This window comes from Chrysochloris asiatica, unplaced genomic scaffold (genome assembly GCF_000296735.1).
Source record: "Chrysochloris asiatica unplaced genomic scaffold, ChrAsi1.0 scaffold00380, whole genome shotgun sequence".
NCBI classification, from domain to species: domain Eukaryota; kingdom Metazoa; phylum Chordata; class Mammalia; order Afrosoricida; family Chrysochloridae; genus Chrysochloris; species Chrysochloris asiatica.
The window spans coordinates 330,623-350,502 of record NW_006408898.1 but is presented as its reverse complement, the minus strand read 5'-3'; the positions used below and the strand labels follow the sequence as shown (position 1 = coordinate 350,502).

The 19,880-nt window shown below is 40.9% G+C and overlaps 1 protein-coding gene across 1 annotated transcript; it reads left to right on the top strand.

Annotated features, from left to right (window-relative positions):
• Nucleotides 1-6,576: 6,576 nt before the first annotated feature.
• IL37 (interleukin 37) lies at nt 6,577-16,793 on the top strand. The gene is made up of 4 exons (XM_006876454.1): nt 6,577-6,655; nt 10,155-10,274; nt 10,658-10,800; nt 16,581-16,793. The coding sequence occupies exons 1-4, from the start codon at nt 6,577-6,579 to the stop codon at nt 16,791-16,793; spliced, it is 555 nt and encodes a 184-aa protein (XP_006876516.1).
• The last annotated feature ends 3,087 nt before the right edge of the window (nt 16,794-19,880 follow it).

Sequence of the window (19,880 nt, the reverse complement as noted above, 5' to 3'; positions counted from 1 at the left end):
ATTGTTCTCCCATCTGCTTTGTTCTTCCATTCCCCTCTCCCTTCTTGTATATTGCCCCCCTTCCCAGCACCCAAACTATCCTGTGTCTTATCCTTGTCCTGTGTTCTACCTTCCCCTCCCTCCCCTCACCTTAACCCCTACATCCCAGCAACCAGCAAAGAATCCACCCCCCTCCCCACACACACACCTTTAGTATGGGTTCTCTTTCTTAGTCTTTTACAGTAGTGGTTCTATGCAGTATTTCTCCTGTTGTGACTGACTAATAATGTCCTCAAGTTTCATCCATGTTATTCGATAGCTTGCAGCTTCCTTGTTATTCTTCAAGGTAACATAATATTCCATTGTGAGTATGTACCACAGCTTGTTTATTCATTCTTCAGTTGATGGGCTCTTTGACTGCCTCCATATTTTTGCTATTGTAAATAGTGCTGCTATGAACATTGGTGTGCATATATCTACTCGTGTTATGGCTTGTATTTCTTGTGGGTAAATACCAAGTAGAGGAATTGCTGGATCATAAGGTATTTCTCTTTTCAACCTTCTGAGGAAGCACCATATTGCTTTCCAGAGAGGTTGGACCATTTTGCATTCCCACCAGCAATGCAGGAGTGTCCCAGTCTCTCCACATCCCCACCAGCATTTATTGTCCTCTACTTTTTTGATCTTTGCTGTTATTGCTGGTGTGAGATGATTTGCATTGTTGTTTTAATTTGCATCTCTCTAATGGATAGTGATCATGAACATTTCTTCCTATGTTTGTTGGGTGCCTGGATCTCCTTCTTGGTAAAGTGTCTGTTCATGTCCTGTGCCCATTTTATAATTTGGTTATTTGTCTTTTTCTTGTAGAGTTGTTGTATTTTCCTATATATTTTAGAAATCAGCCCCTTGTCTGATGTGTCATTGCAAAAGTATTTTTCCCATTCTGTGGGTTCCCTTTTTATTCTTCTAGTGAAGTCTTTTGATGCATATAAGTTTTTAATTTTCAGTTTTTTTCACTTATCTATTTTGTCTACTTTTGTTTGTATAGTTTTCAAAATGTTTGGTAGTCTGTGTATTCCCTGAATTAGTGCCCTCACATTTGTCCTGAGTTTTTCATTGATGACCTTCATAATTCTGGGATTCACATTTAGGTCTTTAATCCATGTTGAGTTGATTTTTGCATAATGTGTGAGGTGAAGGTCTTGGTTCAATCTTTTGCATATAACTTTCCAGTTCTGCCAGCACCATCTGTTGAAGAGGCAATCAACTCCCTATTGTTGGGAAGTTTTGATCATTGATTCTGTCTCTTCACTTGTTATGGATCTGTTGAGACTTTCTATTTGCTCTTGAGTCAGTTTAGCTAGGTTGTGTGCTTTTAAAATTTGCATATTTCACTTAGGTTTTCCAGTTTATTGCTATATAGTTGCTCAAAATATTCTGTCATTATTTTCTTTATTCCTGTTGGGCTAGTTGTAATGCTACCTCTTTCATTTTATTTTGGTTATTTCCATCTTTTCTGGGGTTTTTTCCTTTATTTTGTGAACCTAGCAAAATGTATATAAATTTTAATGATCTTTTTGAAGAACAGCGTCTGGTTTCATTGATTATATCTATTGTTTTTCTGTTTTTTTATTGTTTTGATTCCTTCTCTGATCTTTGTTATTTACTTTCTTCTGATAGGTTTTGGCTTATTGTGCTCTTCTCTTCCTAGTTCCTAGACTTTTCAAGTTAGGCTGTTGATTTGAGATCTTCCATATTTATCATGTAGACATTTATTACTATGAAGTTCTCTCTCTAGTACTGCCTTCACTTTGAAACCGTGAATTATAAATTGGTCAAAAAAAATCTATGATGGTTACAGGGATGAGGGGGCTGAGGGGTAGGGAAAATTATTCATGGACTAGAGGGCAGACACATGTTGATACAGGTGACAGGGCAGACAATATACAACAAGAGGGATGTTTGAGGTGGAAAGATGAAGGTAACAGGAGACACAGGGAGGAACACAATAGTTAAATGAATAGTGGTCAATGCTATTAACTGTTAGTGCATGGAGAAGATTACAAACATGCAATGAAGAAAAATATATGATTCGTTCAATGTAAAACTGATGATCTACTCTTCAAACCTTTACTCAATTTCCAATAAAAAGTTAAAAAAACAAAAACAAAAACCCCCACAAAACTGTAAAATGAAAACATAAGAGGATATATAAAATATAATACATATATTCTTGGATGTAGCAATTACTCTTCTAGAACTTGATCCTAGAGAAATAAACAATGATATGCAAAGGTTTATATCCCTGTACATTTAGCACAACATCATAACATAATGGTGTGCAATAAAAATACCCCAAATGTGCAAAATTGGTAATTAGATAAATTATGATCTGTCAATATGCAATACACATATTTTTGGTTGCTTTTTTTGCAACCTCCCACAAACAGGTAAATAAATAACATTTGCTTGCAACTATTTCATGGGAGACTTTATACTCCCATAAAGATCTGCAGCCTCGGAAACCCTGTACAGGGTCCCTCTGAATCGGAACTGATTCCACAGCACAAAACTGCTCACATGTGAGTATTGGTAAAGATTGCCAAGTGTGTTGGGATTTTATATATGCCGACAAAGGAGTGAGTTTACACTGTATCCTCCACACCCCACTAACATGTTGTTGTTGTGTGCCGTCGAGTTGGTTCCCACTCATAGTAATACTGTAGAAGGTTTCTGAGATTGGCAGGTGGGTTAAAAGTACCATCATTGTAGCTAGCAGTCCATTGCTTACCCTACAGCGCCACACCAGGGCTCATCACAACCCCAATGCAGACATAACTTTTCTCCCTCCTTTCCCTTCCCCATGGAAACCGCTGGGTCTCTCCACAAGTTCCGTTTGCACCTGCTTCAACACAGTACCTCTCCACTGGTCTCTATCTTCGCTATCCTACATAGCAGCACTGTGGTGCCCTCAAAGTTGCATTCTTGTTCATTCCAGAAACTCAGCACAACAGAAGAGCCTGCAGCCACCTCAATCCAGACTTCTACATAGACAGTTTAATGGTTATTTTATGATTTCAAACTTTATTTTGGTTTTACTTGATCTTTTCCTTTGTAATCTCATCTCCACTCCAAGAGGTTTATCCAGAAATTCTCCAAAGACAGGTCTTTGCCATTTAAGAGACAAATCAGGGATTTTTAGTAAAGTCACCATGGGAATAACAACATATTTTTTGAAATACCTCGTAGCAATAAAAAGTATAGGAAAGTATTGATGAAATGTTTGGGACATACTGTTGACTAGAAAAAGCAAAATGTATTGTTTAGTAGAAAGGGTATGCTGTAAAAAGAACTGGTCAAACATGGCACTCTAATTGATATGATGTATATCTGCATGGGAAAAGACTAGACAATGAGACCCCATTCTTTAAGTTTAAGCGTGAAGCTCGAGCATGCTCAGAAAGACCTGAGTTATAACCCTGTCTTGCCTCTAACTAGGCATATAATTTGGGGTAAATTGTGTAACGTCTCTGAACTGTTCTGCCTTTTCCCTGAGAAGTACCCACTGATAAGTAAAGGATTAGGTGGAATAAAGAAACAGAGCCCAGACCTAGCATAAGGAGAGCACCTAGGTTGACTATCGTGGTTGTTGTCCCAATACTGTTGTTGTGCTGGTAGTGTGATTAGCGTAGTGGTTACAAATCGGGCTGCGAACCTTAAGGTCAGCGGTTCGAAACTACCAGCCGCTCCGCAGGAGAAAGATGAGACTTTCTACTCCCGTAAGGATTTACACCCTCGGAAACCCTGTACAGGGTCGCTATGGGTCGGAACCGACTCAACGGCACTTAACAACAACAACAACATGTCAATGAGTTATGTGAATTTTCCTCTGAGTTGATCATCTGTTTTTGGTATTATAAACCAGCATAAGAAGTGATGAGAAGAAATGTAATGCAAAAATGTAATATAAGTAAACAGTCCATGAGCTGTGGAGAGAAGCTTGCTTGGTAGGTTTTTGGCGGTGCTTTGAAGGTCAACATTGAAGAAAAGGAGGACAGAGAAGAGGTAGAAGGTGGTGTTACCAATGTCTGGAAGTACTTCTAGAAGGAGATATGAAAGCCTAATATGATTCTGCAGGACACAAAGGCTCCTCTTGAATCAACTGTAGGACTGTGGGAAAGAACCAACATGAAAATAGAGTACTTTTCTGAACCTCCAAGTCATGCCATGACTTGGAGCCAGACACTGTAATGACAGACACTGTCATATCTGTTTCCTGCGCCTTCATTGTCAGACTGACTGCCAGTCACATAATCTAGCTCAGGCACCCTGAAACCTGCCAAATGAATGTGGCACAGTCCTTAGCAGAGTGACACAACTCTGCAAAAATTTGTTAATAGCCTGAGTGCGGAAGATGACAAGCAATGAGTGGCAACTGATAACCTAAGATGTTATTGGCTCAGTTAATGAGTATTACTTTGCATTTGCATATAATCCCAACCTGATTACTCCATATAAGAAACAAGCCTTGCTGCTCCTTATTTGGTCAGAGAATTTAAAAAGAGAAGGCCTAGAGAGCTCCTGGATCTGAAGACAGAGGAACAGACCACAGGAAGGTAGCCAGAAATCCACAGGTAAGTGAGCCTTACTCCTTGCTTAAGAGGCCCACTGACACTGATGGGGATGTAGAGCATCCTTGGGCCACCTTCCTTGCTTTTTCCTAGTTTTCCTAGCCCAACTAGAGGCATGCTCTTCTGTGGATTTCCTGAATTTCTAAATGTCGTTCCTAAAACCTGTCCAGACCTTCTTGCTCTTAGCCCTAACAGCAGCCTGATGTCACCCTGGAGGACTTTTTTCAATAAACAGTGCACTGCTAGAGGGCTTAGGACATCTGCAGACCCTGATAAAGATGCTAGCATCTTTCTGAGGACCCGGAAGACTGATCGTAAAGTCTAGGAAAAATCAATGTTTTGAAAGAAATTTTATTCTTAGGTGGATCTCATATGTCTGATTGCAGTGTTTTTTTTCTGGAACTCTGTGGAAGTCACCTGTAAATATCTTGATTTATTGCTGTTAGTTGTCATTGTGTTTGCCCTTGACTCATGGAATCTCCCATATGCAACAGGGTTGATACATTGCGGGTCAGAGAGTTTTCATTGGCTGATTTTCAGGAGTAGATAGCCAAATCTTTCTTCCCAGCACATTGTAACCTGGAAGTTCTGCTGAACTCTGCAAGGTTTCATTGGCAGAAGGATGGTGACTCCTCATGAGTTGCACTGGCTGGGAATTGACCCTGGGCCACCTATGTGTTGTTAGGGTTGTCGTTAAGTGCCTTCACGTTGGTTTCAACTCATAGCAATGCTGTAGAGGGCTTCAAAGGAGTGACTAGTGTATTTGAGCTGCTGATTTTGTAGTTACCAGTCCAGTGCTTATCCTATAGCCCCACACCAGGGGTTTCCCACGTGGAGGGCTAAATTCTATAACAGAACAACCACTGCCCTCAGTTATCTCGATATAGTTGGAGAATTCTGAAAGGCAGCTCTGACTTGTGGGTGCTATTCTGCCCTCCAGAAGCCTCAACAGTATCTGATTAGATTTCTTCCTGGCATCTCTTGTTCTCAGGCCCTGTGGTACTGAATTCTCTGTTTTCTCAGTGGCCCCCAGTTCTCTGCATCCCTTGGTTTGCCCCCCAACTACAAAGGCAGCTATGTTTTGTGGATTCTGCAGATACAACCCAAACAACTTAAAATCAAATATGAGCATTAGATATCCCTGCCTTAAAGATCCATCATTTCTACCCATTGCCCAGAATTTGCTGATGGCCTTTCTCCCTTCTGCTCATTGTCCTTACTGCCAAACCCTGGAGCCCTTCCTTGGCATTTTATTATTTTCTCTGTAAAGCAGTTTAGTTTTCTCTCTTTTACTCTATTCGTACAAAATACCCAGCTCTGCAAGGATATGACCCTTGAAAAATCCCTTCACTTCAGGTTTTTGTCTGTAAAGTGGAAATGACGTATCTTGCCCCATTTCCTCACTGTGTTGTCCTGAGCTTATGTCAAAGAAAGTGATTTGTGAACCAAGATGTGATGTGCAGGATTGGAAGGTACTTATAAATATCTCTCCTCCAATGTCCCAATGAAGGGAATGAGACAGACCTACTCCAAGACGGGAGGAGTGGAGCCTCCTGGGACTTTTGGAACCTCCTTTTTTTTTTTTTTTTAAATGACAAGAGGCTGCAAAGAAACTGCCTTTATTAAGAAAAGATTAGACTATAACATGGGGCTGGAAAACTTTTTCTAGGAAGACCCAGATACTTTTTAGGTTTTACCAGCTACATGATCTCTGAGGCGAATTCTCAGCTCTGTTGTCATTGTCTGACATCAGCCACAGTCAATATATCCACTAGGGCATGACTCTTCACTCCAAACATTTTGTTTGCAAAAACAGGCAGTGGGCCAGATTCACCCCGAGGTCAGAAATTTGCCAACTGTGTAAGGTTACTTGGGGCTAGAAGCTATGATAATTGCCACCCTTCCTGTTAATGCAGGTCCCGTGGCTCACCATACCCTTGTATAAGTTATCTTATCAACCTGAATCATGTCCTTTCTGGAGAACTCAGATGTGAAAATGGACTCTCAAGAATGGGAAAAAGATGAACCCCAGGGCTGCTCAGAAGGTGAGTCTTGTAAAAATTCATATCAGCATCTGAAGACATTCCTAGAGCAGGCTTTGCTAGATGCCTTGCACAGACCCAGGTCTTTCTAGTTGAGATTACACAATAAATGAGCTTGGAGAACTTTCCTGGTAAATGAATTACATAAGAGAAGTCCTACAAGAGAAAATAAAGCTTGGATGCCGGGGCATCAGGTGCCAGGGAAACAGATCATGCGACTCAAAGATTTGGGGCTTGAAGTCTTGACCCACCAATTTGATGGTTTAAAATTTTCCAAATGCATCTCTCAACTAGCCTGCCCAGGCAGAGGAAGAAGCCCTTTAGTGGAAAGAACTCTCTGAAGCTGGGCTGGAAGAAGGCACCTGGATATTATTGGCTCAAGAGGGATAGTAAAAGGAGGCTGTGATCCAGACATATGTCTAATGTATGGGCTGTGAAAGAGGGGTCTGTAAAATGCTAGAGGTCACACCCCTGAGCCTTTAAATGGCACACGGTGGTCATGTCCTGGTGTGGATCTAATAACAGCCACAACAGAGAAGAGCTTTGGAACCAGTTGTGCTCCTGAAACATGACTGTGTGGTAGCCGCCAGACTCCTGCCCTTGAGTACTGGGGAATAGACACTGGGAGCACACAGGCAGCAGGTACTATCATTGCCCACCCTCAAAGAACTCCTAACCCACCCTCAAAGAACTCCCAAGTGGTGATGTTGAGACCCTATCCTGATTCTGCCTCTGCTTCTTGGTGGAATGCACCTAGAAGGGCAGGACTTCCTCCTGCTTTTCAGCACAGTGCTTGGGAGTCTTCTGTCTGAGCTGTGCCTGTGGGAGCTCACCCCACCCCACAGGCCCCTGGCCCCTGCACCTCCGTCTTAGAACCATAGACTACCACAGCTGGAGGGGAAAATGAGCCCAAGATGCAGCTGTTGTTAAGTGCCTTCCAGTGGATTCCGACTCACAGTGACCCTGTAGAGGGTTTCCGAGGAGCAGCTGGTGAGCTTGAGCCGCCAACCTTGCAGTTCAAACAGCTTTGCAGTCCAGCGCATTAACCCATAGTGCCACACCAGGACTCCAAGAGGCAGCTAGGTGGTCCCCAAACCAGAACTAGGTAGAAACTTTATGTTGTTGTTAAGTGCCATCGAGTCGGTTTCGACTCATAGTGACCCAGTAGAGGGTTTCCGTGAGCGTTTGGTGAGCTTGAACCACAGACTTTGTGGTTCAAACTGACTTTGTGGTCCAGTACTTTATTTCCCAGCACCACATTAGGACTCCAGAATCTTTATATCAGAGCACAATTCTTGGGTCTTCTTCTTTATGTATGCTATGCTGTAGATATGCAAACATTATTTGGAGGGTTTCATTCAGGCATTTCCAAAACTTGGTGTTTCATCTGGTAGAATCCTTCATATTCTTTCCAAACTACATGTGGACAATGTATAGTATGTCCACTGAATTAACACAATGCATATGCTTATAGTAAATAAAGTTTCTAGGGATTATATTCTCTAGGGGTCCTGGTGTGGCACTGTGGTTTAATGTGCTGGACTGCAAAGTCGTTTGAACCGCAAAGTTGGTGGTTCAAGCTCACCAGCCGCACCTAAGAAATCCTATATAGGGTCGCTGTGAGTTGGAACTGACTCTATGGCATTTAACAACAACAGGGATTATGTGTATTAAGACTTTGAGTTCATTCTATTTCCCCATTTCCCAACATTTTTTTTTTTAAATGTTGTTGTTAAGTGCCATTGAGTCGATTCCGACCCATAGCGACCCTGTATAGGGTTTCAAATGAGCAGCTGGTGAGTTTGAACCACTGACCTTGAAGTTCAAACGACTTCACAGTCTGACACATTAGCCCACAGCCCCATACCAGGAGGGAGCTATTAATGATCTCACTAAGCCCCAGTGTTTCTCAGTACACATAAAAAAGAAGTAAGGAATTAAATGGCCCCTGATGCTCCTAAATCTATGGGGAATGCCATTCTTGTGCTAACCTCACTGTCTGTCACTACAGACTCAGCAGGAATTTCCCTGGAGCCAGACCTGAGCCTCACCTTTATGAATTCTACCCACTCAGGTGAGGTCCTGGGTAAAGTGGTGGGTGTGGCATAGGAGGTGGGGGATGGTGCCTGTTGCTGGCCCCTCTTAAGCGACACTTAAGGTGTTGGGGTGGGACTGAGGCTTTTCCTTTGGTATAATCAAATCCCATTAGGGAGAATGTGAAAGAAATATGATCTCAAGGCGGCCTCTACCTTTCCAGAGAGGAACAGATGGCACATATCTGGTGAGCAGCACAGAGTAAAAAAAGATTTTGAACCTAGGAAACCTCTGGATGCTTTTTATAACCATTGCCAAGAGGTTGGTAACCCAGATCTCCTCATGGCATTAATAAACAGAACCTTAGCCAGTAGGGGGCACTCAGAGAAACCCACATCTCTGAGTCCTTAAGATCCCCACATCCTGAGTCAGAGCCTTTCTCACAGCCTACCTCGTAAGCCTTTCTAGAATCTCACTAGAGTATTGATGATTCACCACTTTTCCAGCGTGGACTCTGAAGCACTAAGTCAATCCATCTCCTTGGGGGTCTTCCGCTCTTTCTCCAACCCTCCATTTGACCAAACATCATCTTCTCCAGTGACTGGTCTCACCTGACAATATGTCTGAAGTATGAGAGACCTAAGTCTGGCCATCCTGGTTTCCAAGGAGCAGTCTGGTTGTACTTCTTCCAAGACAGATTTGTTTGTGTTTTTTTTGGCAGTCCATGATACTTTTATTATATCCACCCAACACCATACCTCAAAGGCATCAATTCTTCTACTATCTTCCTTATTCACTGTCCAACTTTCACATGCATATGAGACTATTGAAAATACCATAGGTTAGGATTAGGTTATTGATCTTTATGTGTTCCATTTAATTTTTGATGACTTCCAATTTTCTTAGACTCATATTTCATACATTCCATGTTCCAATTATTAATTGATATTTGTAGCTTTTGTTCTCATTTTGGGTCGTGTCTCATCAGCCAGTTCTGAAAACTTGGTAGTATATACATCATTAAGATGGATTCTATTTTGTGGAGGCAGCTTTTTCCCCAGTGGTATTTTGAATGACTTCTAATCTGAGGAGCTCAGCTGTCTATCAGACAATGTTCCTCTGCTATTCATAAAGCTTAATGGCCTAGAAAATATTCATATTTTAGTGGCTAATATCTCAGAAGTGGTCTGACTCTTCCTTATTCCTAGAAAGAGCTATTAACTTATAGGTCCTAAAGCAGTAAGTGACAGTTTGGATGTCAAAATCTGGAACTTGTTCGCTTACACATAATGCTAGAGTACCTGCCCCAAGCAAGGTAAAATCCCTGAGAGTAGAACATTCAGCAAGCTGCCATTTCCTTAGCCTGCAGGCAGGTGGAGAGCTTGAGCTGGGACTGGGATGTGGGGTAGAAAAGAGCTGAGTCTTCCATTTCAAAGTGAAGTGTTAACATCTGCTTACATTGATCTAGGTCCAAATACGAAGGTCAGACACCCGGAGCTGTTCTGTATTAGTGATTTGGATCAGAAAGTCCTGGTTGTAGACTGTGGAGTCCTCAAAGCAGTTCCAAAAAAAAGCTACGTAAAACCAGGTGACTCTTAGTATTGGCTATATTTTTTTGTTCCAACCTAGCCAGGGTCATCAGTAAGCTCGAAATGGGGTTAGTTCTATACTGTTCACTTTTTCAGTCCTATAACTGGTAGGCAATAGGGGGGAATAACCCCAGAGACCATTGGGAATAGGATGTGGGGTATGTAACAGATCTGAGGGGAGGTTTTCTGGAAGGACTGGCATTAGCAAGAAGGAAAAATCCAGATTCAGGAAGAAGAGAAGGCTTAGACCAACATGATGAAGAGGGAACGTGTACCATAGAGTCAAAGACAGAAATTTACATGTCAAGCTTAAAATCCCAAGGAGATAGAAGGGCATTTCTTGCTCTGAGGACTTACCCATATTTCTGACTATATTTTCCAGAGGTTTTCTCTGTATTTCCCTCACACTTGAGGTCAGCCTCTGAAGTAAAAGGAAGTCCAGTTCTCTTGGCAGTTGATAATGGAGAGCTCTATCTCTGCTGTGAAAAGGGTAAAGGACAAAGTCAACCATCGCTGCAGCTGAAGGTGAGCATTCCTGTCCAGTGTTCTTTATCCTCTGTCCCCAAACAGGAAGCCAAGATGCTAATGACGCTCCCTCTCCCCAAATTCTTATCTTGGTCAATATCACAGGATCATCCAAGTCTTGTAAGATTTTATGTAGAAATAGGTTGCCATGCATGAACTTATTTAGTTTATTGCAAGGAACCTATGTGCTAGTGGGATTGAACTTCCAACCTTGCGGTTAGCAGGCCAGTACTTATCCTAGCACACCAGAACTCTGCAATATTGAGTAGGAATGGTGATAAAAGACATTCTTGTCTGGTTCCCATTTGCAATGGGAATGTTTTCCATATCTCTCCATTGAGACTGTTGGCCATCCATTTTGTATACTGCTACTGTCTGCTGGAGTCCTGGTGTGGTGCTGCATGTAAATGTGCTAGACTGCAAGGTCACTTTGAACTGCAAGGTCAGAGGTTCAAGCTCACCAGCGGTTCCTCAGAAACCTTACACAGGGTCACTATGAGTCAGAAATGACTTGACAGCACTTAACAACAATAATTGTCAGCTGTAGGAGTCCTGGTGTGGTGCTGTGGGTTAATGCACCAGACTGCAAAGCCGTTTGAACTGCAGGGTTGGCAGTTCAAACTCACCAACTGCTCCTCAGAAACCCTATACAGGGTCGCTATGGGTTGGAATCTACTTAACGACATTTAACAACAACAGCAACTGTCTGCTGTGGAGTCCATTCTGACTTATAGCGATGCTGTATAGGGTTTCCAAAGCTGTAAATCTTTACAGTAGTAGAAAGCCTTATCTTTTCCAATAGAGAGGCTGGTGGATACAAACTGCTGAACGTGTGGTTAGCAGCCCAATCCACGACACTGCCAGGGCTCATTGATTTTGTACTGTTGTTGTTGTGAAGTGCTGTTGAGTCGGTTCCAACCCATAGAGACACTGTATAGGGTTTCCGAGGAGCAGTTGGTGAGCTTGAAGCGCCAGCCTTGCAGTTGAAATGGCTTTTCAGTCTGGCGCATTAACCCACAGTGCCACACTGGGACATGTCCTGTATTATGTTGAAGAATTTTCCCTCCTATTCTTACTTTGTTGAGTGTTTTTATTAGGAATGGGTACTGGACTTTGTCAAATACCTTTTCTACATCCGTTGATATAATCATATGGCTATTTTTATTTGTTTCATTTATGTGATGGATTGAGTTGATTGCTTTTCTAATGTGGAATTATCCTTGCCTGGGATGAAGCCCACTGGGTCATGATGTATTATTTTATTTGATAATATTGCTGCATTATATTCATTTAGATTTTGTTGAAAATGTTTGCATCTATGTTCTTGAGGAATACGGGTCTATGATTTTCTTTTTAGTAATATATTTGCCTGGTTTTGGTATCAGTTCATAAAATGAACTTGGGAATGTTCCATCCTTTTCTATATTCTGGAATAGTTTGAATAAAATCAGTATCAGTTCTTTTCTTAATGTTTGATAGAATATGGACCAGGACTTTTTGGGGGGTAGAGTTTTTTTATTTTTTAAATGACCTATTCAGTTTCTCCTTTTGTTGTAGATTTGTTTAAATTTCTACCTCAGTGTGTGGTAATTTAGGTAAATAGTGCATTTCTAAAAAACTGTCCATTTCTTCTAGGTCTTCAAATTTGTTGGAGTACAGTTCTTCATTGCATTCTCTTATTAGCCTTTTTATTTCAGTTGGTTCTGTTGTGATGTCACCAATTTAATATTTATTCATATTAGTTGTGTCTTATCCCTTTTTCCTTTATTAAATTTGCCAGAAGTTTGTCAGTTTTTTTTTAATCCTTTCAAATAATGAAGTTCTAGTCTTGTTGATTCTTTCTATTGGTTTTCTTTTTTCCTTTATTTCTGCTCTAATCTTTATTATTTCCATATTAAATATATCTTATATTTTCTTTTATCATAGCATGCCTAGTCAAAGTCAACTTTAAGGTTATTAACTTTCTCCATATACTTATGTTTCTATTCCTAAAGTTATTTATTTTTCAAATAACTTTGTAATGACTTATGGTTAATGGCTGGAGAGCTTCACAAAGGCTAACATTTCTATTTCTAAGTTTATTTTACGAGCACATATGTATATCTCTTGTGTGTGTGTATACATACACATAAAGGGGCTTCACAAGTTTTGGGGAAGTTTCATCATCTTTTAATTCCATTTTTCCACAAAATTTTTGAAGGCCCTTATGTATATATGTAATCCTGGTGTGGCACTGTGGGATAAAGCACTGGAATGCAAGGTAGGTTTGAGCAATAAGGTTGGTGATTCAAATTCACCAGGTGCTCTTGGGAAACCCTTTACAGGGTGGCTATGCTGGGAATGACAAATCAAAGAGGAATGGTGTCACATTCATCATCAAAAAGAACATATCAAGATCTATCTTGAAGTACAATGCTGTCTGTTATAGGATAATATCCATATGCCTATAAGGAAGGCCACTATGATTCAAATTTATACACCAGTCACTAAAGCTAGTGATGATGAAATTGAAGAATCTTACCAACTTCTTCAGTCTGAAATTGATCAAACATGCAATCAAGATGTATTGATAATTACTAGTGATTACAATTGCAATGCAAATGTTGGAAACAAACAGGAGAGATCAGTGGTTGGAAAATATGACTTTGGTGATAGAAATGATGCTGAAGATCACATGATAGAATTTTGCAAGACCAGTGACTTGTTCATTGCAAGTACCTTTTTTAAACAACATAAACAACATTTGTGGAAATAGACAGTGGAAAAGTTCCACATCATCAGCCAAAACAAGGCCAGGGAAGTCTGTGGAACAGACCTTCAATTGCTCATATGCAAGTTCATGCTGAAGCTGAAGAAAATGAAAACAAGTTCATGGAGCCAAAATGTGACTTTGAATATATCCCACCAGAATGTAGAGATCATTTCAAGATCTGATTTGATGCTTTAGACACTAAAGACTGAAGAGTTGTGGGAGGACATCAAGAACATCATACAGGAAGAAAGCCAAAGGTCATTAAGAAGACAAGAAAAAAGGAAGAGAGCAAAAGGATGCCAGAAGAGACTCTGAAACTTGCTCTCCAGTGTAGAGCTGCTAAAGAAAATGGATGAAGTGAGGAAGTACATGAGCTGAACAGAAAATTTCAAAGGTCCGCTGGAGAAGACAAAGGCAAATATTATAATGAAATGTGCAAAAGGGAAGAACACGCTCAACATTTCTCAGGCTGGAGGAACTGAAGAAAAAATTAAAACCTCAACTTGAAGTATTGAAGGATTCTATGGGCAAACGATTGAATGACACAGAAAGCATGAAAAGAAGATGGAAGGAATACATAATTTCTGTACCAAGAAGAAATGGATGATATTCAGCCATTTCAAGAAGTAGCATATGATTAAGAGCCAATGATCCTTAAGGAAGAAGTCCAAGATGCATTGAAATCATGGGCAAAGAACAAGGCACCAGGAATAGATGGAATACAATTTGAAATCTTTCAGTAAACTGATGCAGCACTGGAGGCACTTCATCATCTATGCCAAAAAATTTGGAGTACAACTACCTGGTCAACTGACTGGAAGAGATCCGTATTTGTGCCCATTCCAAAGAAAGGTGACCCAATGGAATGCTGAAATCATTGTACAGTATGATTGATATTCCATGTGGGTAAAGTTATATTAAAGATAATACAAAAACAGCTGCAACCATACATTGACAAAGAACTTGCAGTGGTTTAAGCCAGATTCAGAAGAGAATGTAGCACAAGGGATATCATTGCGGATGCCAGATGGATCTTGGCTGAAAACAGAGAATACCAGAAAGATGTTTACTTGAGCTTTTTTGTGTGGATCATGACAAGCTATGGACAACATTGCAAAGTATGAGTATTCCGGAACACTTAATTGTGCTCCTGAGGAACCTGTACATAGACCAAGAGGCAATTGTTCAAACAGAACAAGGGAACATTGAATGGTTTAAAATTGGGAAAGGTGTGTGCCAGCATTGTATTCTTTCACCATACTTATTTAATTTGTATACTGAACAAATAATTTGAAAAACTGGATTATATGAAGAAAAATGTGGCATTAGGGTTGAAGGAAGACTCATTAACAACTTGTGATATGATAATGATACAACCTTGCTTGCTGAAAGCAAAAAAGGACTTAAAATACTTATTCATGAAGATCGAAGACCACAGCCTTCAGTATAGGTTGCATCTCAATGTAAAGAAAACAAAAATCGTCACCACTGGACCATTTATCAAGATAAATGAAGAAAAGATTGAAGTAGTCAAAGACTTCATGTGGCTCAGATCAGCCATCAACACTCATGGAAGCATCATTCAAGAAATCAAACGACGTATTTCATTAGGCAAATCTGCAACACAAGACCTCTTTAAATTGTTTAACAGCAAAGATGTCAGTTTGAGGACTAAGGTGCACCTGACCCAAGTCATGGTATTTTCAATAACCTCATATGCATGTGAAAGTTGGACAGTAAATAAGGAAGACGTTAGAAGACCTTATGCATTTGAGTTATAGTGTTGGAGGAGAATATTTATAGTCCTGAAAGTATTGAAAGGTCAAAAGAATAAACAGATCTATGTTGGAAGAAGTATAGTTAGAAAAGTCCTTGGGAGCTAGGATGGCCAGACTTCATCTCTCATACTTCAGACATACTATCAGGAGAGGCCAGTCCCTGGAGAAGGATATTATGTTTAGTAAAGGGTGGAGAAAAAGAGGAAGAACCCCCAACATGATGGATTGGCACAGTGGCAGCAGCAAGGGACCCAGGCATAGCAACAATTGTGAGGTTGGCCCAGGACTGGGCAGTGTTTTGTTCTGTTGTGCATAAGGTTGCTATGAGTTGGCACCAACTCGATGGCACCTAATAACAACAACAACAATAGCAACAACAACATACACTATATAATTTGAGAACATTATAGAGACCTACTGAAAGATCCATTTCAGGAAGTATTAGGCAGAATATATGTCCTCCCTCCTCTTTGATTTCATGCTCCATTTCAGGAAAGGAGTAGAGACTCCACACATTGTTAGGCAAAGAAAGAGCTGAGCACATGCAAGTAGTCCTTTTCTCTGGTCTCACCTGCCGTAGGTTTGGCTACAAAATGGTCCTGTTTTTGCTTTCGATGTGGCTGGTAGTACATTTGTGTCAGTGCCCAAAATATGCCTGTTAGAGTGTTGGCAGGTATGAGGTAGCAGTTGGAGTCACTGTGTCTATGCTGCAAACTTAGTCTAGAAACGAGTCATCATTTTCCTTGATGGGGGTTATGGTAAGACTTTGGCAGCAGATCAAAGCCATATTATCAAATCTAAAACTTGTTGTAAAGTGCTGTAATGTCAGTTCCAACTTATAGCAACTCCTTATAGGGTTTCTGAAGCTGTAAATCTTTGCGGGAATAGAAAGCCTCATCTTTCTCCTGCAAAGTGGCTAGTGGGCTCGAACTGCTGTTCTTGTAGTTCACAGCCCAGTGGTTATCCTACAGAGTCACTGAACTTCCATATCTAAAATTATTCTCTAAAAATTCTCTAATCTTTTAAAACCATAGCATTGACATTTTCATGTCTATCTGACTTCATCTATTCAGCAATTAATTTTTAATTTTGGGGGAAGGTAGGGAGGCTATTGAAGAGAAGACATGATTGTTTGTCATCCCTTAAAATACCATACCACAATGATAACCTTAACGTCTGGGACCACTGTGACATGCTGGTTTTCTTCCTCTTAAAACCTGTGTTATTTAATAATCTGTTTTGCCTCATAGAAGAAGAAAATTAACGGTCTGGATGCCCAGAAGAACCCCAAACTTAAGCCCTTCATCTTTTATAAGGCCGAGGTGGGATCCCGGTACACTTTGGAGTCAGCTGCCTACCACAACTGGTTTCTCTGCACCTCTTCCAAGGCTTATGAACCTGTTGGAATGACAGATAACCTCGGGAAACACAAACACACTGAGTTTTCTTTTGTAAAGTTCTGAACTGATTTGTTCCCGGATGAAGTCAACAAATAAGAGATGAACCTGTTCGGTACCTTTAAATTCTGTTCCTTTCAAGAAGACCAGGGAGCCTGCGTATTATCTGTGGGCTTTGTTTCTTTTCATGAAGGTCAACTTCCATGGTTTTGCTGTTGCTGTGTGCCATTTAGTGAGTTCTGACTAGTAAAGTTCTGTATTAACATTTCTGAAACTATGAATCTTTCTCCTTTCTCCATCTTCACCTTTCCCCCTGACAGCTTGTGAAAGCTTCATAGTTCTCCTTTCTCCATCTTCACCTTTCTCCCGGAAGTCACAATAAAAAAGTTAAAAAAAAAAAAAAAAAAAAGAATTTGTGATTTTTACATCCTAGAGAAAAGGATTTATTAATTAGAGGGCTCTTAGAGGAAATAATCCCTGTGTGGTGCAGATGGTTAAGGCTGCTTTGAATCTACCCAGAGGTGCTTTAGAAGCAAAGTTTAATGACCTACTTCTGGAAATTCAGCCACTGAACACTCTTTGGACCACAGTTCTACTCTGGTTGCACGGGCTCTCTGTGAGTTGAAATTGACTTGGCAGACACTACTTTTTTTAAAAAAGGAAATCCAGTTTTGAGTTGAAATAAGCCCAGTTTCTGCCAATGTAGTGCTACTGTTGGGCTTACATGCATCTATAGAATGTGTTGCATTTCATGATTTGCAGCAGGAAAGGGCAGCTGAACAAACTGTGGTGGTGGTGGGTATGTGCTGTGGAGTCCGTTCCAACTCACAGAGACCCTGAATGAGTACTATACTCTAAAATTGGCCATTCCTCCTGGGTTTGACAGGTGCTGGGGGAATTGACCCTGGTGCAGAAGTGCGCAGTGTGATTCAGCCTGTTTCTAGCACAGTGTACAAGGAAGAAAGACAACAGCAAATCACCATCTAGCCAAGTGGTAAGCAGAAAAGGATCAGGGTGACCTAGTATATGGAATAAATGGAGAGACAAAGAATGTGGATCAGGTGACAGTCAGGAGGCTGTCAACATCTGGGAGTCAGGTTGTCCAGTGTAGGGTCCATCACTAAGCTGGGCTCAGATCCTAATAAAGGGTGATAGGTAGGCTGGCAGAACAGAAACTCAGGTCCTGGGAAGAGAGTAAGGTGATGGGAGGGGGGTAGGGGTAGTCAGACTTGGAAGTTAATTGTCTAGTAGTTCTAGTCTTCAGTTATAAACAACTCTTGATTACTTAAGCAAAAGTTATACCAAATAAACAGGGATTTTCTTGGAGGGAGATTGGGCATATTGTTGTTGCTAAGTGCTGTCGAGCTGGTTCTGACTCACAGCAGTCTTGTATAGAGTTTCCGAGGAGCAGCTGGTGGGTTTGGACTTCTGACCTTGTGGTTCACAGTCCAGTGCTGATCCTAGTTTCCAAATACTGAAGCAAAAAACTATCACAAACATGGTGACTTAGCACAACACAACTCTATTATCCAACAGTTCTGGAGGTCAGAAGTCTGAAATGCGTATCACGGGGCTAAAGTCAGGGCGCCAATAGGGCTGCAGTTCTTCTGGAGAAACTAGAAGATAATCTCTAGGGAAAAAAAAAATTCTCTTTGTTTTTTCCAGATTCTATAGGCCATCTGCATTTTTTGGCTTATGGCTCCCCTCCATCTTCAAATAGGCAACAGCCAGCCAAATCTTTGTACACTCCATCATTCTAACTTGGATTGTCCTGCTTCCGTCTTTCATTTAGAAACAGTCTTCTAACCAGGTTATTCCAGTCTGACTCCCTGATATAAATTTGCATTCCCACCAGACTTTCGGTAATAAATTTGCATTTCCATCAGCAGCTACATTTTAACAAGATCCTTAGGTGATTCTTATAGATTCTCAGGTGAATCTTATGATCTTTGTTAAAATGTAGATCTAGATTCTGGTTCAGTGTATCTGGAGTGGTGGTGGTTGTTGTTAAGTACCCCGGAGTCAGTTCCAATTCATTTTAGAGTTTCCGAGGAGCGGCTGGTGGGTTTGAACCACTGACCTTGCAGTTTGTAGTCCAGTGCTTATCATACAGCAACACCCCAGATAGAAATGCAAATTCTCAGGAGTCTAACCAGACTGAACTGGTTCAAAACCCTGCTTATAAAAATCCTGTGATTACGTTGGCCCTACCGATGTGGTGCTGTTAGATAATCATTGGACTGCAAGGTCATTTGAACAGCAAGGTCTGCAATTCAAACCACCAGCTGCTCCCCAGGAATGCTATAGAGTCATGATGAGTTGGAACTGACTTCACAGCACGTAATTCCAACAACAACAACATTAACTGAGTCATGCAGATAATCTCCCCTTCTTAATATACCTAACCTAACCACATGTGCAAAATACCTTTTTCCATATAAGGTAACATATTCACATGTTCAGGAAATAAAGAAGTGGACCTTTTGGTGGGCCATTATTACCCCATGGGTAACTTTCAAAACTAAAGGACATGCTGAAGAACTATGGTCAGAAATGGCAGGAGTCAGAGAAGATTTGGATTCACCACTCAGATGGAAAATCACAACAGATCAAAATTCCAAGGAAAGCCTATGCTTGCCCTACTAGGATCATATGTCTATTCCTTAGCTAGTCAACACACGTTGACCATCATCCCCTCCAAGACTACCTCCAATGAGGGCAGTGGTGCTCCTCAAATTGGACCTGGGAGCTGATCCCGGAAGAAAGCTATGTGGATGCTGCTGGGCTGGAAAAGAACCCATAATTCCCCACAGTCTCCTCAGTTGTGAAGTAGGGATGATGACTGTACCCACATTTCTCAGGGTCACGTGAGATGATGTCTATGGGGAAGACTCTGTTTGTATTTCTTATTCTGCTTCTGTCTCTTATTCTGATGATGGTGGTCCAGTGGTAAAAACAAAAACAAAACAAATGTAGCATTTTTAGCACTTAAAAATGTGTCCACTTGACAAGGACAGTGTGCCATCTTTATAACAACACGGAATCTCTTACATAACCAAGACACAACTATTCACATTAGTCTCCAAGCCAGAACTGTCCCATGGTAGGCAGTGAGGGCTCTGGCTCTTTATTTGGTTATTTTTTTAATTTTGA

Excerpts from the sequence above, each read along its gene's own strand:
- IL37 (XM_006876454.1), top strand. The coding sequence starts at position 6,577 with ATGTCCTTTCTGGAGAACTCAGATGTGAAAATGGACTCTCAAGAATGG. Across the intron at positions 6,656-10,154 it reads ACCCCAGGGCTGCTCAGAAG|GTCCAAATACGAAGGTCAGA; the intron begins GTGAGTCTTGTA and ends ACATTGATCTAG. Across the intron at positions 10,275-10,657 it reads AAAAAGCTACGTAAAACCAG|AGGTTTTCTCTGTATTTCCC; the intron begins GTGACTCTTAGT and ends TATATTTTCCAG.